The sequence below is a fragment of the Cydia splendana genome, chromosome 6 (assembly GCF_910591565.1).
Source record: "Cydia splendana chromosome 6, ilCydSple1.2, whole genome shotgun sequence".
In the NCBI taxonomy this organism is placed as follows: Eukaryota; Metazoa; Arthropoda; class Insecta; order Lepidoptera; family Tortricidae; genus Cydia; species Cydia splendana.
The window spans coordinates 7,344,202-7,370,019 of NC_085965.1; the positions used below are offsets into that span (position 1 = coordinate 7,344,202).

General features: G+C 38.1%; 1 protein-coding gene across 1 annotated transcript in view; it reads right to left on the reverse strand.

The window, feature by feature from the left end:
• Positions 1 to 25,818, reverse strand: part of LOC134791327 (dynein axonemal heavy chain 3) — a 114,882-nt gene that overhangs the window by 74,792 nt on the left and 14,272 nt on the right. The window contains exons 11-24 of the mRNA XM_063762344.1: positions 25,411 to 25,625; positions 24,281 to 24,471; positions 23,785 to 23,969; positions 18,249 to 18,511; positions 6,870 to 7,027; positions 6,193 to 6,385; positions 5,654 to 5,880; positions 4,143 to 4,320; positions 3,384 to 3,646; positions 3,013 to 3,214; positions 2,469 to 2,639; positions 1,824 to 1,971; positions 959 to 1,157; positions 376 to 544 (exon numbers count right to left, since the gene is read on the reverse strand). Coding sequence (XP_063618414.1) covers positions 376 to 544; positions 959 to 1,157; positions 1,824 to 1,971; positions 2,469 to 2,639; positions 3,013 to 3,214; positions 3,384 to 3,646; positions 4,143 to 4,320; positions 5,654 to 5,880; positions 6,193 to 6,385; positions 6,870 to 7,027; positions 18,249 to 18,511; positions 23,785 to 23,969; positions 24,281 to 24,471; positions 25,411 to 25,625 — 2,762 coding nt within the window. The remainder of the gene's footprint in view (positions 1 to 375; positions 545 to 958; positions 1,158 to 1,823; positions 1,972 to 2,468; positions 2,640 to 3,012; positions 3,215 to 3,383; positions 3,647 to 4,142; positions 4,321 to 5,653; positions 5,881 to 6,192; positions 6,386 to 6,869; positions 7,028 to 18,248; positions 18,512 to 23,784; positions 23,970 to 24,280; positions 24,472 to 25,410; positions 25,626 to 25,818) is intronic.

Consider the following 25,818-nt stretch of genomic DNA (forward strand, 5'->3'; position numbering starts at 1 on the left):
AAGGATCCATTCCCATCTGTGGCCGGCGGAGACAAATGGGAATGAATCCTTCCCATCTGTAACCGACTCGGTTTCTTCCTGTCTTTTATATTATACTTAATGTAATTTTTTTTTTAAATGTATTATTTAACTGGACCTTTATTGTACCTACATATCGGTTCTATAAAGCCGCTTCTTATATCTTCAGAAATTATGCCAATTACATTCATATAAGTGGACATTTAAAATAAAAATAATTAGAATGTCAATTTTAATAGTTGCTATTTTGAACAGTTAAAATTCCAATTCGTGAAATGACAGATGGGCCATTTGTGCCGTGTAGTTTTATTGCGATATGACATATGACTATTGTAAGTATGTTATTGTATATAATACCTTGAAGAATTTCCCAAGCGCCTTGTAGTCCAGTCCGTCGGAGCAGTTGAACACGACACACTTCTTGGCGACGGCCTTCGCCAAGTCCTTGGTGGTCTCCGTCTTGCCGGTGCCAGCGGGGCCTTCGGGCGCTCCACCGAGGTTCAGCTTTAACGCGCTCATTAGGGTCCTAGGAAAAAAAGAGATTGATTTAACATATCGTTTGCCTAAGGGCCGTAATGCCCGTAGTCGACTCAACCGTTTGGATATTAATTAAAAACTTCAAGGTCATTGAGTCAATAGCAATTTGTGAAAGTCGCATAGGTACTATAGGTTATATTAGGTCAACACCAGTAGTAACCAGGCCGTTTTATTATATTTATTCTCGTCACGGATCGTTATGATCTTTATTGGCAAGCATGTAACGGAAAATGCAATAAGGTAACGTCTCCATCTCTACACTGGAACCTAAAATAATTATCAATAAAAAGATGCAGAAATCTATTCGATGAGCAAGTGAATATCGGGGCGATTTTTGGTAATTTAGGGGAAAGTATTACGCACAGCAGTAGTTGAGGCCCGGGCCCCCAAAAATTGTAGTCACCTGAAGCAGCGATCAGTGAGCGGCGTGGCCACCAGTCTCCCGATGTTGCCCAGGTACTCGAACCCATAGTCCACCTCTGTAGTGATCATGGCGCACGTCACTTTTTCTCCGCGCCAGTAGTAACGGAGTTGTGATATCCAGTTGAAGTCGGCGACATCGTTGACGCCTTTGTCGACCATTTCTTCCAGAATAGAACGACCTGACGAAATAAAACAAACATAATATAGGCATATAAACTATTCCTTTTACAATAATACTTAAAATTTGCCGCAAATTTATTCTCAATTATCAAAACTCAATTGAATGAAATGGTAGGGTATTTCGCCAGTAACTGGCCACTTTTAGTAACTGGCCGCCCTAAACTTAAAATTAATTCTATTCACCCATAAACAGAATCCATTTTAGTATAAAGGGACCCACACAGCCCGCCGGCCGGCGAATTACCCTAAATGGTTTTAACCCTTTTCCCAAAGATTAACTCAAAATATTACCTATCTGCTGGACGGTATTGATGATTGTGGTAAATATGTCTCCAATTTAGAAACCCTCGTCGCTTATACCATAAGGACGTAATTTGCTTGTATCTTTACAAAAATTACCTGTCACACCGTCCTTATGGCAAGCGACAATGTGGTACCATTTTCTTGAAAACGACGCATTAATTAACCAAGATTCTTATAGTACAGGCAACTGTAAAAATTTGGGTGTAGCGAACTTATTCAAAAATATATCCCATAGTTCTTAATTCGCTGACATAAGAGCTATGGGACATATTTTTGAGATGATTTGTGCACCCATATTTTTACAGTTGGCTGTACCAGAAAGTTTGCAAAATAAACGCTATAAATAGCAAGATTCAAATTACCATGCACATCTATGACGATGAGGGCTTCAATCGTGACCCGGTTTCCAGGCTCCAAGTCGCCCTGCACCAGGTATACCAGCCCGGTGATCTGCTCAGTGCTCCGAGCCACCATGTCTGGTAGAGTGTGGGTTTGAATCGCTTCTATTGCCTGACAAAGGACATTTTTATTTAGCCATTTCTGAGCTTCGAACAGTTGAAATACAGACACTCTTAACAAAAAAAGTGTGTGTAATGGATGAAAAACTTAAAAGACTTAAAAAAATACTGTTGAAGGAAATCGGGGAATATTTAAAAAACAGGTCAGCGGATGGTCATATTATGACGGGTGCGATTATCGACTGGATGACGGCACGATAGAGACGCAGACAGTTCTGTCATTATCACATATAGTTATCCGCGTCGATCACGCAAAAGAAAAGAGTAACGAAGAATGTTATAACATAAAAGTTAATGGAGCTGTCCTTATGTAAATACCAATACTATTACAGTCTCAAATGCATTGAACTACTTTAGCCTCCTGAGACCCAGAAGCAATTGATTTGTTTGAAATTGGAACCCTTAGTTATACAATGAAAGTTCAAAATAGGTTTTGGAATGATGGGACTTAGGAGGTTAGTCAATATTTAGGAGCTTTTACAATGATACCTCAGTGGTATAATGCACACAGGAGCCGGTCTGAACAATCTGTCCAGGCCAGATGAGAACCCACTCCTCTCGCTTGGTGATCGGGTACGCATTCACTGCTTCCGAACCCACGTCCCTGAGGCTCACGATCATCTGGTGCTCGAGCTGTTGCAACCAGCGCTCCACCATGCCCTGAGAAAAAGAAATACTTCACAAAAAATCAACTTTTTTGGGGACGTGACGTGTATGACAACTACTTAGCTTACCAACCTGCAGAAATCTGTATTATATTCCGTTGAATTTAAAGCTAAAATTATCACAGGTTATCATGCCAAATACTGGCTTCTTAGCTTTATCATAAGTGTAAAAAAAGCGTTACGTACCACGTACCTAATACCCGACACTTTTCTGGAATGCCCCTTCAGCATTCAAATAGGTTAAATATTCAAATAGGTCGTCTTTTGAATTAGGCAGAACATTTCGCAAACGCAGCCATAACGTAACCTAACCGTCTCCGGCAGGATTGAACCTGTATAAAACGAATATTATCTTCTTAGTTCTTTACCTTGGCATCGGCAGGCTGTATACTGGAAGACAGCTTCACCACCTCGCCCTCAGCGGAAGCCATGCCAACGATCTCTCTCGCGGCATTGAATTCTAGCGTGTATATCCCTTCGAAGCACTTCTTGAGGTGAGGCTGCACCTTCATAGGGTCCTTGGTTTCCGATAGGATCTCGAGCAGCTCGTCATTTGAGAGGAAGAAGAATCTAAAAATAGAAAGTACAGTCGCTTTCAGATATATTGGAGCGGCCAAGGCTCACAAATATTTGACCACCCCTCTATTTACAAGGCACTGAAGTGCTTGTATCTGATTATTTTTGTATCTACTATTGTGTGTATAATTCCGACTTTCCTACCTTCAATACCTCCACTAACCTCGGGAAGAACAATCTCTTCTTCTCCAAATAATCGTTCAATCCTCTCTGTATATCATCCAGCAACGAATTGCTGTACTTCAGCTTCTTCAACAATTGCGGGAAGTCCGTAGCCGTTAGGACCATGGGGTCCTTTATGGTGGCTATCATGATGGTCCGCCATTCTTTGTCCACGTCGCGGAAGTTGCGGGCTTCGGTCGGCATCTGACGCATGATGTCTTCGGAGGAGAAGATGGGTTCTAAGTACATCCACGTGGCTTGACACTGGGGAAAAAAGGAGTAAGTTGATTAATCTTCTCATGAACGGTATTTGTATATGCAAAGGAGAAAATACTTAAGGATACAGACCAAATGAATCAAGACGGAAGAAGAGAGACAAGGTAGGGTATTGTGGAATATCTTCTCGCTCAAATTTTGAACTGCTCAGCCAGGGAATTAACTCTCATAAAACAGTAGTTTATTCGAGCTAGTGAGGATACAGTTTGAGGACAGAGTCTGTGACTGTGCATTTGTCTCTTAAACTGTCAACGCACTACGCAGTTTGTTCTCGTGGTGGTGACACCCTTGGAGCTGCAAGCGCAATTTTATGCATTATTTTCAATGGTCACCATCAGCCACTAATCCAAGATATCCTGCATGCTGATGATCATCTGCTCCCACGTGGCAATGTCGACCTCGAACGCCTTCACGTAAGGTGAGCCACGCAATCCTGACACCAATGTCTCTGGCAAGTCAATAGAGGTTACGTTTGAACAGTTACCATCAACCACTGATCCAAGATGTCCTGCATGCTGATGAGCTTTTCCTCCCACGCGGCCATGTCGGCCTCGAACGCCTTGACATATGGTGACCCACGCATGGTCTGCGACTTGAGGATGTGGTCGTCCAACTGCTGCTGAATGTCGTCCAGGCCGGTGAGGATCCCGACGCCGGTGTCTCTGCCAAAAGAAGTTACAGATGTAGTGCATAATTATTTTCCCTCGTATTTAATTGCGTATTTTCTCGGAAACGTTCGTATTTGTCATGCTACTTCACTCAACCTCAGTCCTTTTTGTACCGAGACTGACTGAAATAGCAAGACACGTTCGTACGTTTCCGAGAAAATACGAAGGAAAATAATTATGCACTACATCTGTAGTACGTTAACAATCTTCCTATCACTAAGGAGTAATGGATGCATCTGTTTTGCAAATTGTCGAATCTTACTGATATTATTCGGCCAAAATGAGAACGCGATTCGAATGTACAGTTAGCACAATAGTGTTATATGGGTATATTATACACGATGATTTCTAATCGGTGATCAGGAACCAATTTTTTTTATTCAGTTATCGATGACGATCACATTTAACTATGAAACCAACTGCGAAATCGCGAAAAAATTTTTTACTCTCTCATAGAAAATATCAACATAGTTAAATGTGATCGCCATAGATGACTGAATTAGAAAAATTGGTTCCTGCATGATCACCGATTAAAAATCATCGTGTATAAGTAGGTATCCCGGACGATGACATTCCTCATTGGTTAAATCAATGCTATCCTATCAATCTTCATTCTGCATACTCTACCATTAGCATTGTCATTTCATGTTATTATTCAAAAAGGACTCAATCCAATTTTAATTGCGGTTTGATAATACCGACAGCTTTAGTACCTAAACATTCATAACTTATATTATCAGTTTTTCTGTTTATTACCAGATTTTTCGGAATAGAGCGCAACACTTATAAAATGGAGGGCTCTATAGGAAGCACGTACCGGCCATATGGTTCGAGTTATCCACGATGACGCGTAGATTTGTCAAATACTTATAACCTTTAATTACGTGACAATACGAGTCTCGGATTAGCAAGCTGAAGTGGCAATGGGCAGGCCACATTGCACGCAGAGAAGATGGCCGATGGGGTCGAAAAGTGCTCGAGTGGAGACCACGGACTAGCAAGCGCAGCGTAGGACGTCCACCCACAAGATGGACAGACGATCTTGTTAAGGTCGCCGGAAGACGCTGGATGCGGGTCGCTTCCAACCGGCACGTATGGAGGTCCAAGGGGGAGGCCTATGTTCAGCAGTGGACGTCTTATGGCTGAGATGATGATGATGATGATGAATACGAGTCAAGGTACGTGTCTTCGTGAATGATACGAACTATAATTTCCAACTTATAGGTCCTGATATTTTTCATTTTACTGCTATTTTAGTTACCTAGTGTTAGCCTACTCTCAGAAATAGAGCATGCTACTTATGCTTTAGACTGACACCATAACCAACCTGTACGGCAAGACCTCGAACTTGACGCCCACCCATTCCTCCTTCATCTTGTTGAGCGCCTTCTCCAGCGTGTGCTCCTTGGAGGCGTACTGGCCGATCTCCTCGAGCTGCGCGGCGAACACGTGCACGCCCTGCTCCACCATGTCGGCCAGACTTGTTTCTGGCTCGTGGACTACGGGCTGGCCGATAAGGTCGCTGATTTTGGCCCAGTGGCGTTCGCGCATGCCCTTGAAATAAAGTTTGATGAGCTCATTACTGGAAGACAGTGAGAATGGTTGAGTAACAAAACTTCCGTGAGACACAGCAGACATATTAAATATATTAAGAACGGGTCACTCACGTATTTTAAGTCGAAAACGCTCGACATGTTTCACTCCGTACCGAGGAGTGTCATCAGGAGCATGCGTTGACGGTGACGAACCGGCGCAGACTGCGGGCCGCAACCACCGTCAACGCAAGCTAGTGCCAAATGACTCAAAATAGTCAATGTGATTTAATTGAAGCGTGCTCAAAAAATTCTGTCAAAGAAAGATTTATACCTTGTTGCATATACCCATGAGCACCGGCAGCAGCACTTTAAACTTCTCCACCTTGTTCCGCACCATGTCCGCGATCCGCTTGGCGCCGGGGTACTCGAACATCTGTTTACCAAGCTTGTACAGCAGCTTCCACCACGCCTCCACGTCCTCGGCGATCTGTTCTGCGTCTAAACCGTAGAAGGGACCGTGGTACCTGTAGAACATTTCGTAGTTAGGAAAAAAGTGACAGTTGTGAGAGTAGATATAGAATAATAACAGCTTGAACAGCTACTCAGCTGGCTTAGCACAAGAGGGCCGTGACAGTATCTCGCCTGGGAGATGGACTAACCCATCTTTTTCTAACTGTATTAATGAAGAGGGGCGGGTAGTCTATCACAATTTACAAAATAATGGCTTTCTGGGTTATTGTGAAAAGGGTTTCGGTGTTCAATGTTTTATAACCGAAGAACAACCCCTAAATGTGCCAGACTACATCATCAGAATTTAGATCAGTAGAAAGCATCATTGCTAATGTTCATCAATTTCATCAACATATTCAAGATTATCCATTATTCAGCAACACCACTCGTACAGTTCCTTAGCTAATATTATTCAAAGGTGACCGGAGATGTTCCGAAATAATTTAAGTCAACCCGCTAATGGACAACGTGCTCCCTTTTATCTGTTCCACCACTCACCACTTCTCATAACCGTCGTAGAAGTCAAAGGAAGTGTGCCACAGTTTGTGGAAGGGATCGATGCTGGCCAGCATCGTCTGTAGACTGAAGAACACCGACACGTCCTGGTCCAACAGCTGTTCCTCGTTGATTATGTCTTCCGCTTCGCGTTTGTCGTCCTAAACAACAGCAAACACCTAGCATGATTGTTACAGCGACGGAGGCGGCACACAGATGTCATCGCGCATTAATACGTTGAAGATAAAAACAATCATTCATTCATTCCTTTAAAATTATGGCTTCAGTCCAGTGGGACCATTTCGCCAGTATCAAGGTATTAGGAGCTAAATACGACTAAAATTGTACGGTTAGTACAAGACAGTGTACGGTGATTTTATTAGCTCTTGTAAAGCTATAGCTGGACTTTACAAGTAGCACGTGGACTACCGGCCGTTGACTCCAAAATTGTACCTAGTTAAACGTATTTCAAGATTAATTCTCCATTCACTGCACACTATCACATTGTTTTACTGTATAATAAGCTATCAAAAACAATGGAATGACTGAGAATAGTCCGACGCTTCAGGAATATCCATTCCATCGAAAAAGCGCGCACACTCATGAAACTTTTCTAGCACAGGCACTGATTCTTCTTCTTCTTCATTTACTATCCATTGCTTTTATTCGGGCACTGATTAAAAGCAATGGAAAGTAGAATATGTAGTAGTATGTAGAAGGTTGAGACTTTTTTTCTTCTAGTAGAATAAACTAGTGGCTCTGTGAGCTGTAGACCTCGTGAGCATAACTTTAATCTAAATAAATGTAATATGGCTCCGCCATTTTGAAAAAATAATCCAGGAACTGAATCGACAAAAAACATCTTTGTAATCATTGAACGTGCTCACAAAATTTCTTGAGAATCTGTTGAAAATTGTGACCATAGTCTAATAAAACATGGTCTTCCATTCCCAGAGTGACACGGGCCTACGTCACAACAACATGGCCGCTATATATAGCGCTATCGCATATTATCATATAGCGCTGTCGCATGATGACGTAGGCCCGTGTCAGTTAGGTGACCTAGAAAAGACGGGAATGGAGTACCAGGCGGAGTATATTATTATACCATGATTGTGACCTGTTAAGGAGAACATCCGGACATAAGAAAGCATTTTGCCCAAGCTGAAACGGAGACCTTCTTTAAGGCTCGGTTAATAATCCTTATGATTCTATGAATAGGAACCACAGGAATAGGGTATTTGACTGTATTGAAAAGAAATTATTTTAGACCATGCATGAAATAAAGCACCAGAAGATTAATGGAGAAACGTAGACAGCAGTTATTTTTAGACACAATTTTTATTTTCAAACCCGTGTAAAACTATAAAGAATAGGTAATTTGATTGTGACGCAGTGAAAGCATATAAAGCCTGACAACAGTTTATTTAACCCTGAGATAGTGTCGCTGCAAACGGCTTACGTATGGCAATAATGTGCGTACGTCATGTATAGTCGGGGTAGTGGACATTGGCTTCATGTTGATACTCGTATAATGTCAAAACATTGCTTACAGAGAATTCGGTTCTTTCAATTTACCTATTCGTCAAAATCTGATTCTAAATACTCAATATTTAAATATTCTTCGTTTTCTAACTCTGACGAAGTCTCATTTTCATCAGATGTTGTGTCGCTTTCAGGACCACCAACCTCGATTATAAAACGTTCAGTCTCCAATTCGATTATAGGATTTTTATCGTCGATCTACATAAACCTTAAATGAAATATTAAAGTTTAAACCAAACAACTAACCAGTTCAATAAAACCGCACTATAAAATGTCAATACCGGTCATGTCAACAACCAACTTTAAAACATTGTTTATTGGAATGCTATGTAATCCTTCGTCTTTTTTAAGCTGTAAGTATTTGATTGCATTCACTCCAATTTTTTTCGCATCTTTGGTAATTTTTTTTTGGCATTTTTGTAATAAAACCGTTTATATTTGAATATATTCGTAGATATTTTCCGTTTGTTTACATCGGTGACATTCGATGACATCCAACGTTCGTTGTCAAAGAGTACTTGTTGCCAGTAAAAGAAATTAGTACCATTGAAAATCCGCAAAATGGCGAGGGTCAAATAAACTGTTGTCAGGCTTTACATGGAAGTATTCTGTCCGCTCAATTATGACCCAACGCAAACTACCCCGCGATAGGCGGTACTTACAAACTGCTCGATTGGCCATGGTCTAATAAAACATTTAGGCCAAGAAAGGTACGCTTGGCTAGTATGGCGGAATGGAAATAATTAGTAATAGCTGAAATTTTCGGTGTATGGGACAGATAATAAATCTAGTGATTACGTCGACACATAATCCAAATAAATATATTACATTTAGGTATTTAAAAAAAAATGTAAAAATATAAAAAATCACAGAAAGTTTGTAAAAAATATTAATAACATTTTTTAAATTTATACTCATAGAGAAATATTTGCTTTATGACATTAAGCATGAATCACACAAAAAATAATTCTGTATCCTACATTTAAAGTAAGTAACCTACGGTTATTATTAAATTCAGTATATTTCCGTCCTCAAAAATGGTAATAGGCTATTTTTTCTCTCATTATTTCCAAATTACAATAAGTACAAGCGTTGCAATTTAATCGTACACTAAATAATACCGTATGGTAGGTTTTATGGGGTTGTGCATAAATTGCCTGGTTAAAAATGGTAATAGATCAATATCATATGGGATTTTTATTATGAGTTCTCTTTCGTCGAATACTGTTAAAATCGGCTTGAAATATGATTCGTAACACAAAAAACCATCAAAAACGTTATCGTTGCTTTAAAGTTGCCGCGCACGAGCCAGCGAGCTAACGCGATTGGTCGTTGCATGGAGCGGGGCGACGGAACGATGAAACTTCCATCGCCCCGAGCGCGAATATTTAAAAAAGTATTTAGTATATTTAATATTTACTCGGTCAAAACATATCATATCATATATTTATTGCATCCATGGTAAGTACACAGGTGTTACATAGGTAATACAAAGATGTTTCACATGGGCCCTGGTAGGGCACGGCAATATTCTTAAATCTAAGGATTTAGTTTGTATGTATGTAGGTACCATTAACAATATCTTATTTCATTTTAAATTAATAAATAGTTGTAAACATTATATAATTTTTACTAACGTCAATAGCAAATGATCAAATTATATGTCACTAAAAATATGTACCAGTACCATATGTACCAGTGAACGTAAAAAATATGGGAGACTAGATTCGAACTAATTATCAGCTTTAATCTGGGCAAGAGTGCTGTAAATAAGAAAGTAAATTTTACGTAATTGCAGGCTTTCCGTCTTTGCGTGCGCGTTAAATTTAATACAATAATAGGCCAATTATATAGGGCTATTATACTGACACACACCCAATTTGATAGCAGAAAAAGACGCGAAATTAAAATTTTCTTAGGGAAATCAAATCTTCGCGCCTATAAGTTTAAACCATTTAGAATTTCAATAGCGGTCATTTAAGTACCACCCCTCACCACTAAAATGTAATTATCAAAAACGACAGTTGCTAATGTTCCCCAAAGTAAGCATTTCTAGTTATTGCTGCAATACAGTGGTACCGGGCACCTTGCGACGCAAGGCCGAGCAGGAATCGCAAACCTTAAAATATTTGCACTAATTAATTGAGTTAGGATTTTGTTAGTACTCTTTAATTGAATAGCAAAAAATATAAGTTATGTATTAGAAATACCGTTTTTATTCGATTTTTAATTAAGTAATTATTGTTAAACTTATTTTTACCGTGTGGTGTCGGTTAAAATTTCACTAGTAACATCATTTGGCAACTAGGGCAATAAAAGTCGACACCATAACCAACAAATTAACAAACAACAATAACCAACAAATTAACAAACAACAAAAATTTGCAGTAATATTCCAAAACTCGACTGAACGCAAGCGCACCGAACCGTGTCGCTCCCCTGACGCGACTCAGTGTCATAAAACGTAAGGCCGTGGTATTAACGACAGCGGATAGCTGAGCGGCGAGCGGTGACTGCAGGCGGCAATAAGGTGTTCAGTTAATGTTTTTATAATTTGAAATGACTTCGTTTCCATGTAGAAATAACCATATTTTATTTGTGGCCGTATAAATTATGTTTTATTGGTAAATTAACTACAATTATTCATATTTGTGGATAAAACAATATACATACTATAATTAATACTAAATTAACATTAAATAAATACATTATTTATGACATAAAATACATTGCGCGTATTTAACTACTTAGCACTGTTCAATTACGATACTTGCAAGCAAGTAGTAAATTATATGGCTCCATCCTATCCTGTACCACGATATAGAAGCGATAACATTTTTGCGACAGTTTTGTATAGATAATGGATTTGTCGCTAGAAAATTACGATATCGAGATAAAAGTCAGGTCTCTGAGCGCTAGTGAAACCTTAAATGCTTTTTACTCATACATGTTTTAAATTTGCCGCGCTTTTTCTAGTCAAGCTGAATGTGTTTCACTATAGAATAGTAATCGAATTGGTTCAGATTTAACGTTTAATGCATATAAATAACATAATTAGTAAATAACATAATTTTGGACTAAGTACATTATACATACCTACATGACATCAGGCTATGGTTTGGCGCACCGTGACCCTGAACGGCGCGGTAATGTGTTACGGCTGTTAAGTGAAGTCCAGACGGGATGATCAAATCGACCGATTTGATCAGAAATGAAATTGGGGTCAATCTCCAAATTAAGCAACAATTAAACAACTGTACCCATATTTGGAACCTCAGAATAATATACCCGGCCGGATACCGGATAGTAACTTTGCTTGATTTCAGAGTAAACAAATTGGATTTAAGAAACATTCACGGTCATATTGTACATTACTCGTTTATTATTTCAAAACAATTTAAACATCCACTCACTTGCACGCGTAGGTACCTACTCATTTCGAACATAGAAATGAGTCCGCGCCAACATTCACCACGAAACAGGTTAAAACCTGCACAATGCGCACCTAAAAACCGAAATGTAGGTATTGTTAAATTTAGTTTGTAGTTAATTAGTTTTTTGGTGTAAGTGTATGAACCAAGGTCTGAAATAAATGATTTTTTATTTTTTTTATTGTTCCGCCGGCCGAAGATTCGGCGGTCGGATACCGAATATTTGGCCGACGGTCAGGCCAAATATCCGGTATCCGACCAAACAACTATCCATTGCATTTCTAATTGAGAGTGGCAACACTATCGTAGGTCGTATTGCCCTTTTCTAGCATATACGTCCCTCGCTCCTACACTCCCACCACACAGGCAGGTTGCTTTGTCAGTTATACAAGGCAAATTTTCAAGTCATTGGCTTGCTGTTTTTCCATCTGGAAGGTCGTGAAGCTAAACTGCTGGTGAGTTTTTGAATTTGTACCTCAGTTTAGCTGACTATATTGAAATAGTTATTTATTTTACAAGTGGGCAAAGTTGTTGTTTAACCGCTCGTGCTAATATTGATACTTGAGCAAGTAAAACATTCGAAACATGGAATCTTGAGCGTTGCGAGGGTTTCAAAGCACGAGGGTTAAACAAAATTTGCCCCAAGTGAAACACAAAATGTTTCACCACACCAACCCAAAGCAAATATTAAATGTAAAAATATCATACAAAATCAAATACAAATGAATTTTATTAAATATTTATGATTTAAAAGTCAATTCTACCAGCAAACATAAGAAAACAACTCAAAATTTGCATTTGATTCCTTTGCCTCACTTGTGAATAAAATGAAACTTTGCTCTCAGTTTCTGAAGTGCAAAGTAAGCCTTTCCGAGCTGGTGTGAAATAAATAATTAAATTTTTCACGCCACTGTTCGGAAATGTCGCAATAGATGGTCTAAAACCAAGCTGGAAAGTAGGCAATAGCTGTAGCACCTGAACCACCACTACTACAATGTTTCATTATTATCATCATCTGTCATTGGTGACAGTTCGCTACAGCTATGAGTATAATTTAAAACATAAAAATCAATAAAAGGTCTTTTTTGGCGCAACTTTTTCCTTCAAAAATAAATTTAGGTTATTTATAGGACCAATTTCTTGTTTAAAAAAAAACGAAATGTCAAACTATTCATTCATTCAGTCAGTTCATTCGATTCACGCTTAAGGCGTTTTTTACTTTTGTAGCTGTTTGTGGTTTTTTAGCAAAAACGCTTCTAAGTTTAGAGTCGGTTTGAAGCAAACAACATAAAAACGCCTCTTAAATGTGATAAAAAAGAAAAAAGGCGGGATCGGAAAATTCTCACTGAATTGGATAGTACTATAAAATATAAGAAACACGTATCTACGCTCGCTATAAAAATGAGTTCTTCTAGTGAAGAAAATGATATTCTTACGCTGACGCCTACCGAAATTCAAGAGACAGCACAGGCAGTGGCTAGTAATTTGCTACCAGAGAAATCGCGGGCTAGTACTTATAGTTATCCAAATGTTTCCTTATTTCCTCGCAGTAGTCGTGAAAAGCACTATGTAATGCCTCGGCCGGAAACGCTAAAGATGGAGTCGTATTATTCGAGGGCCTCCACCAACGTGTCGGCCCTCAAACTCACTCGTCCATCTTTTAGCGGTTTTCCGTCCTCTCCTACAATGTACAGTCGCCATCAGATATATCGGAGCGGCCAAGGTGTTCACAATATCTGAACACGCGCTCTAACGCCCTGACAATAGAGGCGTGTTCCGATATTTGTGAGCACCTTGGCCGCTCCGATATATCTGATGGCGACTGTACTATAGTTGTCCATTAAATTATCTAGCAAATAAAAACGATCCGGAATAGTGATGTGAAAGTGCAAGAGGATATTAGAAAGAGAGATGCCTAAGAGTAGCATACCATAATGAATACATGTGTCTTAGCTGTATATTGTATTGTTATAAATAATGTTAAAAATGCTTTATGTTGTTAATGTGTTCCAAATTGTGCCGCTTTGGCATTAGCTGTAAGGTGCAATTTGTTATTTGAAATAAATAAATAAATACAATAAATGTTAATTTTACAAAATGTACCTGTCAAGTTGTATACTTTACTAAATATCTCTCTCCTCACAGGTGTTACAATAAAGGGTGTACGTACTACATAATTAATTAAACACTCATAATATAATTATATTACATACACATAATAAGTATATCATAGGATATGTATAATCACATTGGTTTGGCGTCTTCCCACCACCAGGCGATAACAAACATGTTTCAATATTATTCTTACGTTCCGAATATCGGTACAGCTGTTTAATGACAGCATTTACACAAAAATAAAACGCAAATTAAATAACTTATCATATTCGGAACTACAGATGCAACGGATAGTTGTTTGGCCGCATACAGGATACCGGATGTACGGCCTGACCATAGGCCGAATATTCGGTATTCAGCCGCCGAATATTCGGCCGGCGGAAATATTCAGGTTTTTCAGGTGCGCATTGTGGAAGTTTTGGCCTGTTTCGTAATGAACTTTCGCGCGGTATATAGGTCTATCACTAGGTACGAAATTAGTGCGCGAGCTAGTGAATGGAACGTTTAAATTGTTTTAAAATAATAATCGAGTACGATTATATTCCGATATCAAGCATAGTTATTTAGTACCCTTATTTTAGTATCCGGTATCCGTCCGGATATTAAAATAAGGGCGAGATAGGAAACCGGATGGTAACCGAATATCCGGTGCATCTCTATTCGGAACCTAAAGTTTTAATCCTGCATGGTGCAAATATGTATAATTTTGAGACAATGACTTGAAAATTTGTCTTGTATATACTCCTGCCTGTGCGGTAGGAGTGTGGGGGAGAGAGGGACGTATATGCTAGAAAAAGACAATACGACCTAGGGGCTGTCCATACATGACGTCATCTATTTTTGACGATTTTTGTCGCCCCCCCCCCCCCCCTAAAATCATCAAAAAATCATGCTTCGAATGACACCGTTTCCTCCTGCGTCATGCTACAATCATCCGATGTCCAGACCCCCCCCCCCCCCCTCCCAAATTTGAAATGACTTAAATTTATGAATAGCCCCCTACGACAGTGTTGCCACTCTCAATATTATTTATTCTTAGGTTCCGAATATGGTAAGTTATTTAATTAGCGTTTAATTTTGTGTAAAACGCTGTCATTTTAAAGCCGTACTTTTCGCCTTATTGCAAAGGAGTAAGGTGCAAAAGTGTAAACATATATTTCACGTCGACTCTTATTATACTATGTTATACTTATTATGGAACTTACTATGTTATACTTATTATGGAACGTAAACTATGAATTGAAAGAGCACGAAATAGTCAATATAATACGTTTGTTGAAAAAAAAAGTCTACAGACGCTTAGGCGCGAAGGGTTATTGTCTCATAGAAAATTTGAATTTCGCGCCTTTTTCTACTGACAAAGTTGTTGGATAGACGTTAATATCAAATGAAAGAGTGGGCCTACACACTTCGCTGTGACAGAATGTGAAAGTGTCACCAAAACTGTCAAATGACTACGATAATAAGTATTCCTTTTATAATGCCACTCCACACTATGCCATTCTGAAATTAAATAAGAACGATAGATAGTCATGCGCAATTTTTATTTTTGTAGTGGGTCATAATTGACGTATATAATTACGAATATAATTTGAACATCAACCAATAATATTGGAAATGATATCAGTTATTTTTAATCAGCTATCATTCACGCGCGCGTTCATTTTGCTCAAACTTGGCCGCACAAATATTTGGTGCGAGCGAGACGCCCGCGCACGTTCGAATTGGCCTGTCACTTGTAGCAACTTGTAGGTAAGTACATACTTACCTACATACTATCCACGCGTCCTTGGCACGAACTCCCGCCACCGCCCGCATTGAAACTGTCCCCGCGCGCCGCAAGGAAATGTAATCCTTAGCATTAGCGCAAAGAGTTCAAATTTGGTAGTTTCATTTAGAGAAATTTGTTAAAATGCACATATTTATTACATTGACCATATTTTTGTGTGATTATGTATTGAATATCACTTTGAACGTTATCAGAACAAAGTCTGCAAGAAATTATATCTATAACCATTTTTTCTAGCATGTTTAAGGCGTAAATATATATACAAGTGATACAAATAATATTGATGTCGGATTCTCGGATAAATAGCTTAATGAGGTAGTTTTATGGTAATTCAATCAAAGACCTAATTATTACTTTTTTTTTATATCAAGTTACGACGTATATCCGTGAGGCCCCGCCATTTATTGAATTAGTTATTTTCCGTGTTAATATTTTGACTGATTCCATTGTCGACTCATTATAAATATTATTTTCGTCACATTTACGAACTAAAAATACTATTACTATTTTTAACAAACAAGAACGGCTCTTTTTTTTAACTATTTTTTTTTACCTACTTCCGGACAGAAAGTTTGTTGGATTCGAAAATAAAGTATCTTAAAATGATCTAAAGAACAGGAATAAAAAAAAAATGCCTATTACTAATTAATGTTTAACGTTACCGTATCTTTACTGGAGATTGTCTTCTATTCCCAGAGTGACACGGGCCTACGTCACAATAACATTGCCACTTTATTTCAACATAACATGTTAGATGGGTACATTATAGCTATGGTTAATAAGTTAAAATATTTCTTTATAATTTTATAATTTTCATTTATATGTATTTTATCTTAAATTTTACAATAACACGTAATTTTTAATTATTTGTTAGCAATATCTTCCGATTCACGAAAGAAATTTCAGACGTTCGGGTAATTCTGTTTACATTACTGGCAACACAGGATAGCGCTGTCACATTTGACAATTCGGATCTAGATAACTTCATGCCCTGACCGTCATCCTTGTCGAACGCGTGTTAATTGTTATTTCCTTCTCGCTCAGTGTCAGCAGTCGCAGTGTTTTCCAAACTTTTCACGTCGTAAGCTTGATAATTAATGTGTAACTGTGAATTAGTTTTTCAAACGTTTGTCTTGTATAGATAAATAAAGTTTAATTTAATACATTAGATTTGTTTTATTTTACTATGTTTCTACATGAATAACTTAAAATTAATGCCGTTAAAATAATTTTCACCGTTGGTTAAAATTCTCCCACATTTTAAAGTTTGAGAACCTGTAAACAGCATGATGACGTAGGCCCGTATCAGTTAGGTCGTACGCGAATCTCGGAATAGAGTACCAGGCGGAGTATATTATTATACCATGCGATTGGCAATCTCAGTACGACCGAGATGACAGTCAGTGACAAATGGCTAAATTGATTTATAAAAACAACGTCTTTTTGTAATTAAAAATATCTTCATGTGTCGTGAAGTGGTGCAGAAGTTATTTTAGTTCATACCAAGGACAGTGGAATCACTTTTAACTTGTAGTAAACAGATAACTTCAGTAAAATTTGGAATAAACATGACGATTTGTTTTCAATACTACCGTGCTAAGCTAAAATGTAACAACTGCATACGATTTTCATAACAACATACGACTTTTTAAATTGCAAGGATAATAGGGATGGTGCTATGCCAAATGAAGTAGACTATTTTATAAACTTGTGTTTGGTTTAGGTATTTTCTATATAATTATAAATGTAGTAATAAATTCCTTCTTAAAGGTTTGTATTTTCCTTTTTTATTTCATGAGATGGAGCTATAAAAAAACTACCTAGTTATTTCAAATTAATAATCAAATTTGGTATTGTCATTTTACATTACTTTCCATTCAGATTCCCACAAGATGCTATTCGCAGAAAACTATGGTAAAAATCTGTCCAATTAGAGAGACATGAAATTGAGTGGATGCCTGGCAAGATATCTAGAATATGTTCTATTCATGAGATATAACCCGTGAGATAATCATACCCGGTCCTATATGTAGATACATTTTTTTCTATCACGCTTTCACTGAATTAATTTAACAAATACACACATAACCTACCTAATAGACCACAGTTTTTACTCCCTGCAAGACTTTTTCAATGAAAATAAGTATAATTCAAAGATAATAAAATAATAATTTTGTTATATTTAATAGGCGTAGAAATAGATAAATAGATAAATTATAGTGTACCTTTCTTATGTGTATACATATTTTATATGCACGTGTATTTGCAATGCCCTTGTAGGGTAACATGTTGTAACCTTATTGTACTTGTAGAGTAAGATCAATATGTGAGCAATAAACATAATATTCTATTCTATTCTATTCTATTCTAAGTCAAATACCCTATTCTGTGAATAAGAACCACAGAAATTCTATGAAAGGAACCACATCGAGTAGGAACCTATAAGTTATAGGCCATAACGATTTCGAAACGAGAGTTTTTAGCTATTCAATATTTACTCACCAATAAATTCTGGTTAATATCATCAACCCTTTTGACCACCTCCTTCAGCAAATCCAACGTCAGCAGTGGCGGATCATACCGTCGGAACACCTCCAAGTCCTTCTCGTGTGTCTTCAGCTTCTCCTCGAACACACACTTGCGGCTGCGGAGCTTGTCCTCGGCCATGCTCTTCTTGGTGTTCAGGGTCTTGAGGGTCAGGTCGATGGTCTCTTCCATGTCGAGCGGCCAGAGGAACACGCGGGTGTTCAGGTTTATGTCCTCGACTGTTGGTGTTTTAACAAGGAGATAAGTAATGAACATACGTCGCACTCCAGCGGGCATTTTGCGGACATGTCGTTTGGTAAGGTTCACAAATCAATTTTCGAGTTGGCAGAATAAAGTATTTGTACTTAGAATTTGGTACCTAGTATTTGTAATGTGCAATTCCAAATACCTTAGCAACTAAGGCTGTACGTTAACGTATGCGGAGTGAAATTTGGACAAAGTTTGTATATATAAAATATAAAAACACAAAAATCTAAATAAAAAATATGTAAATGTAAAGTCAATATATATGTCAATCAGTTTGGTAAGTCTCATAAAGATTGGGTGTTTAATTTTGTAATTATGGTAAATCAACAAGAACGCCGTCGTCAAACAGTATGTAATTTCTATAGTAGCCATCCCCTATGGCCGAAATCAAAGGGTGGTGGAACATTTTGTGCAAATGGGTGAGAGTCGAAGCACTATTTACAATATTCTGGCGTCCTTTGCCTCGAAGAAAACCACAGCTAGAAAGCCTGGTTCTGGAAACTATTCCAGCTTGAGCAAGGTTTCTGAGACAGCTCGATTAAAGAAAATTACGACCGGCCGTGTCGCAAAATCTTGTAGAGAGCTCGGAAGAAAATTTAAAACTGACGGCAAAACTGTTAAAAAATATCTTAAAGACATGGGCATCGATAAGCGATGTAGAAAAGTTAAGCCCACTGTCTCTGAAAACCAAGAAATCACTCAGAAAGTACGGCTGCGTAAATTAGTCAAAGAAATATTTTACGCTAAAAACAATGTCACTTGCGTTATGGATGACGAGTCATATTTCACGTTAGATGGAAACGAGTGGCAAGGCAATTACTATTTTCAGAACACCAATGGTCCAACCGATAAGAACGTGAAATATGTTGAGCATACAAAATTTCCTAAAAAAGTTTTGCTATGGCTTGCCATCAGTCGACGCGGAATTTCCAAGCCTGTGTATCAGGGGGGGGCACCAAAATGCCAGGTTGAAAAAGGTGAACAAATTTTAAAATTAGGGACAGACACATCGTTTTTACCACACGATTTTTTTAGCTGTCCAAAAGCTAATTTGCAAAAATAATGGCGCGTAATTCTTTGGGAAACAATCGGTCGCAGTAGAAGAGTCGTGATTACATGCATAGATTCGATTTCAACCCACTCTTTTGCGGTTCGGCGTTAGGTCTTATGCGAGGCCTTCTGCCTTACGGCAAAGTTGATCTTCTGCCTTAATTACACTTGGGCGTGGATCCAAATCCAAGCTTTCCTCTTTCGCAGCTGGCCCTACTGCCTTTCTCACACTTCGCCAATTCAATTCCAAGCTCTCTGCTTTCTTGCATATTTTATGCATGAAAACAACCTCGCTGAGACCCTTAAATATCGAGCCCTATGCGAAGTTAGGCTGATAGAAAACTGTCCCATCCCTTCTCTGTATGAAATCCTGGATTCGCGCCTGGTTGGGACTAAAACTAAAATTGCGTTTTTATATCGAAAAATTTTCGCGCTCGCTTCGCTCGCGTTTTCAATAACTTTATAAGGTATGATAAAGGTGACATTCGGGTGGCGACTGCAGCAACATTACTCTGTTGCAACGTTACTGCTGCAGTACTGTCAACTTCCGTGATAAAATGATGTGACTGATTTCCATACTAAAAGTAAAAATGTACAACTGTCTATCATATTGCGTTTTTATATCGAAAAATTTCCGCGCTCGCTTCGCTCGCGTTTCTATTACTTTCTAAGCTATGATAAAGGTGACATTCGGGTGGCGACTACAATAGCATTAGGTACTCTGTTGCAACATTACTGCTGCGGCACTGTCAATTTTCGTGATAAAATGATTTGACTGATTTCCATTCTCAGCTATAATGCGGCAATGAACTTCTCTCAATTTACCAAAAAATCAATGCAATCTTGATGACCCTAGGGAGAGGGGGCACCTAGAAATGCTTAGGGCATCAAAATATCTTAATCCGGCACTGATTGTTAAAAATTGTGTAATATACGGAACCCTTGGAACGCGAGTCCGACTCGCACTTGGCCGGTTTTTACATTAAGCCTTGATATATACATTATTATAAGAACATAATTATTTAAAAAAATAATGGTGTTTTTTTTATTTAAAACAATATTGAACTTTGTCCAAATTTCACTCCGCATACGTTAGTTAGGTACCTATTTATTTTTTATATCCATTCAATTTTAAATAAAAAAACCGGCCAAGTGCGAGTCGGACTCGCGTTCCAAGGGTTCCGTACATTACCCAACTTTTAACATTGTTTTTTATTGACGTCCAAATTTTTTTAGATTCCTCACGTCGTGGGCTATCAGAATATACCCCATGTACGTCAGCCGATTTTTCATAGTTTTCGAGTTATGATTTTTTAAAGTTTTAACTTTTGTTAAGAAATTCCGGGATGAAGCAATTAATTTATTTAAAAAAAACTTGAAGTTTTTGAATGTTTCTTTTTGTAACATAATCCTTGACAAACGGCGCAGTTGCTAAAAAAATCAGCAACTTCACTTGGCTGTTGTGAGTTGGACAAAAAAGGAAACGACAAAATTTTACGTTCAAGCATGTCAAGCTTAGACTTTGCGCTTACCTAAATAAATAAAAAATACAAGCAATTTCAAGGACTTATGGTTATTGTAGAAACTGCTAGACCCTAAGTTAAAAAAAAAGTAAAATAGTGATAGGTACTTAATAGTCTAATTTGACAGAGTCGCCGGTCAAAGGAACTGAGGTGGAAAGTTTCCAAATTAGTAATTCATTAAATAAAATCCTCTTGTTATTCCTAACGTTAATCAAACAGAAATTACCACGAGAAATTAATATTGTGCCATGTGATTGACCAAGCATCATTTTGCTTAACTTATTCATTATCTTAACTGGACCCGCGTCGCGACGGGTTGTTAAATTATCTACAAAGGGTTAATTTTTACCTGCTCCAATACCTACTGTTATTTTATGAGGTCACTTCCCCATCGCTATTTCGTGTTATCAGTGCAAATACCACCAACAATAATTACCTATAGTAGTATACCCTATAATGGACACGGAACCAGTAATGGGACAAAAAAACACAATTCCTCTAAAATAAGTATATAAAAGTAGTTTATAAACACTGGATATATTTTTATCATAAATAAGAGTCCTAGATCTGCTTATGTTTGAATTTTTATTAAATTCGGTTATTTTTTAAGAAATGTGCGTCAACCCAAAAGTTGTCGTGCCACTGAAAAAAAATATCACTAAAAATTCTTAACAACTTCGCTAAGAGAGGTGAGTTAATTTATTAAATTTTAATTAATTAATACTTGATGAAAACTAGAATGTGTTTTGTTAATTGCATTTACCATGAGATAAGGTATACAACACACTATGTTGTGACTCCACAGATGTAAAAAAATAGTGGTATTTGGCCCAATCCCATTATAGGAGCTGTAAAACTGCATACCTCCTATGATGGGACAATTGACATAATGATGCTTGCCATGCCATAATTTCATGTTTTAAACAATACAGAAGTAAAATGTAGTTACGAAATATGTCAACCAGGAGGTATTCTCGGACTTAGGATAAATTAATATCGTTTTTCCAAACTGTTATTTAACTTGCCTTGTTAGTTAGTGTGGGTCAAATCTTGGTAGCTGAATTTGACCCACTTTTCGATTTCCGATTCAGTTGAAATTTTGTGTAAGTACGTAATTAAGTATGCAAATCGGATGATAATGCAATATTATGATAACATGGACTTGATCTGATGATGGAGACAGGAGGTGGCCATTGGAACTTTATCGCAATAAACCCTAACTAATTGTGTTTGGGTATATTAGAATTGTCTCGATGAATCTAATACAATAATAATTGGCTGTGGAAAGAAAAATACATTCAGCGATAAAAGCTTATACCAAAAATTGATTTTCTTGCCATAACTTATTCCCCATTTCAATATTTTATACTGATAGAGCAATGTCCATTATAGGGGGCCCATTACTGGATCCACGTCCATTACCGGGGGCCCATTACTGGAGCTTTGGTGTCCATGACTGGAGAAAAAAAGCATAGTTTTAATTTGTTAATTATATGGAAAGTCATTGCAGTATCTTTGATACAACACGCCTAAAACAAGAAAGGCGGATAGGACTTTCATCTTTTAACACGCTAAGCGGAAGACCATTTACATGTACAAGGGAAATATCATAAATACTCCAAATTTCCTCTTAAATGTCCCATGACTGGTGCTGTTACTATAGTAGGCATAAAAGCAAAGCAAAGCTTCACCCCGGAATTTCTTAACAAAAGTTAATAAATTCATAACTCGAAAACTGCTAAATATCGGCTAACATACATGGGGTATATTCTGATAGCCCACGACGTGACGAATCTAAAAAAAATTTTGTACGTCAAGGTTTGGACCACCTTGTATGTGAAACGCGATTGAATTGCCTTTAATAAACCCGTAGGGGTCGGATCAAAAACTAAGTAATTAGTCCGACTCACGCTTGACTGCATATTTCTAATAGGTTTTCCTGTCATCTATAGGTAAAGAAGTATTTTGTATATTTTTTTCAAAATTTTAGACCCAGTGGATTCGGAGATAAAGGGGGGGGAATGGTCATTTTTTGGCTATTTTCTTAAATAATTTCTAAACTATTTATTTTAAAATTACAAAAAATATATATTTGAGCTTCTCAAAATGAGCTCTTTCATTTGATATGTAACACGATATAGTTTAAAAAACATTATTTTTTAATTTTCTCATTTACCCCCCAAAAGTTGCCTCCGTGTTTAAAATTCATTTGTTTACGTAAGATGTCCGTCTTTGGGTCACGAATTTACATGTGTGTACCAAATTTCAACTTAATTGGTCCAGTACTTTTGGAGAAAATGGGCTGTGACAGACGGACAGACAGACAGACAGACAGACAGACAGACAGACAGACGCACGAGTGATCCTATAAGGGTTCCGTTTTTTCCTTTTGAGGTACGGAACCCTAAAAAGATAGAATAGTAGGTATGTAGTATATTTGATTTAACAACTTACTTAAGCATATTATGCGAATAAGGGGCATTATCTATGGAAAGGATCCTAATTGTCGATGGCGCTTACACCGCACAGCGTCGCGCGGCATTGAATTTATATCGGAGCATCGTTAATAATGGCGTACGCGCCATCGACAATAAGGTCCCTTTTCATAGATAACGTCACATATTATTAATATTTTTTAATGATCATCGCCAATGGTATTGAGTTTGACTCACAGTTGAGATGAGCATGTGTCATGAGGAACAGCACATATTCGGCGGCGGTGCGCGCTTTCTCACGGAGGTCGAAAAGCGCACAGTCCCGGCTCTCGGTGATGAAATTGACGAGGTCCACTAACTGTGCCGTGGTTTCGGGAGTCTCGCTCGCGCGCGCGGCTATTGCTTCGTACACATTGCAAATTCTGAAACACAAACATGCTTATAATCATTATAATGTTTCACAGTACATAAAGTGCTACCATTACGACGCCGGTGCTATAATAAGCACATTACGTAACTCCGTCGAAAACTTAAAGGGCCATATGTACAGTAAAACGTTGTACGATACACGTGCGAATAGGTAAATTCGCAACTCGTGTCGATTCGTGCTTTCACGCGCACGAATCCATACTTGAAGTCGCGCTAGATATATGGAGTCGCGCGCGAGAACGCAACTCATGCTGGACCGCCTGGCGTAGGATTTTAATTTTTTTAAGGTGAACCGATCACTTACCCTCTATTCCATTTCCTGTTAACCAATATAAAATGATCCACAATGTGTTGTCGGAGCCCGTTAATGATATCCTGCATGGCGTCGTTGAGCGGCGCGCAGTCCAGCATCACCATGTTTAATGGAATATCACGTCGGAGGAACGCGATCTCATCACGTATCTCCTCGTACATGTAGATCCGTTCTGTGAAGTCCTGGGGATATTAAAAAAGATTTTTCAGTGAGGTCGTGTGTGGGTAAAGTTGAAAGAAGAAGATTATAGAACGTATATATAATATATACCTAGTACAAAACTTTTGGTTTACTTAAGGGGCCTTTGATTACCAGTTCGCCGGACAATATCAGCCTGTCAGTTAAACGCAAAATTTGACAGCTCCGTACAACTGTAAGGCAGATATCGTCCGGCGAACTGGTAATCTGCGGGCCCCTTTAAGATACTGTTGGTGTGATAATGTCTTCAAAGGCTCTTACCGAAAAGTTTATTAGGATTCGGTCAACAAAACGAGTGGCGCTGTCAGAAAATATTGTATCATGATCACGTATTCTTGCAATGAAGAGTCTGCAAGCTCTACAGATCTAGAGCTCATATCAGTCATAGCTGTTGTTCTAAATATGATGCATTAATTGGATATACCATGGCCTTCACCCGATGAGGGGTTCTGGTCCGACTAACTATATCAGTGTAAATACCTAAATAAAATGTAAGCTTTTCTTGACATACACCTTGTACTTAATTATAACTTTGACATAAGAAACAATGCAATGTAATACTAAAAAACTAGATAAGATTATGTAATCGATGAACCTTCTTACATTTCTCTCCAAATGACTAGAAATAAAGGCTTTTTTATTTTATTTTTATTTTAATTGGATATATTACCATTGACGTATATCTCAGGACTGGCCTTACGGGCAATAAGATAGGGGCATGAATGGAGCCAGTACAGACAGTGTGACACGCACCACTACAACGCGATTGGTTGATGACTTCGCATCACGCGCGATTGGTCGCAACACTCGCAACTAGTTGCGTTAGACTGTACGATCGGCTCGAATTCGTGAGTGGCACCGCTGTACTAGCACCATTTTAGTGCCCGTAAGGCCCGTCTGAGATATACGCCAATGTATATTACCTTTAACAGGGGCGGTGGTTCTTGCCCGAAAAATATCATCAGATCCTGTCTAGCCGTGCCGTCCAGTATGTAGTAATATGGCACGTAACGGGACAAGAACGAGATGGGGCCAGGCTTGTTTCTGTTGAAGTAGTGGATGGACTCGTTCACGAGCTTCATCATGTATTCCTCTTCGGGATACACGCACATGAGCCAAGGTTTGGGGCGGATGGCACCTTGGAAATAAAATGTGTGTTGATTACATTTTCAATACTTGTTTGAATATAGGTAGTATATGTAATAAATAATAAGTGATAAATCGAGCATTTTTCATTGAGATGGCAATTTGATAATTAGGTACTATTCAAATAATTAAATGTCATGAATCACTTGGTCCATAACATATATAAATACATTAGGGGTCATACA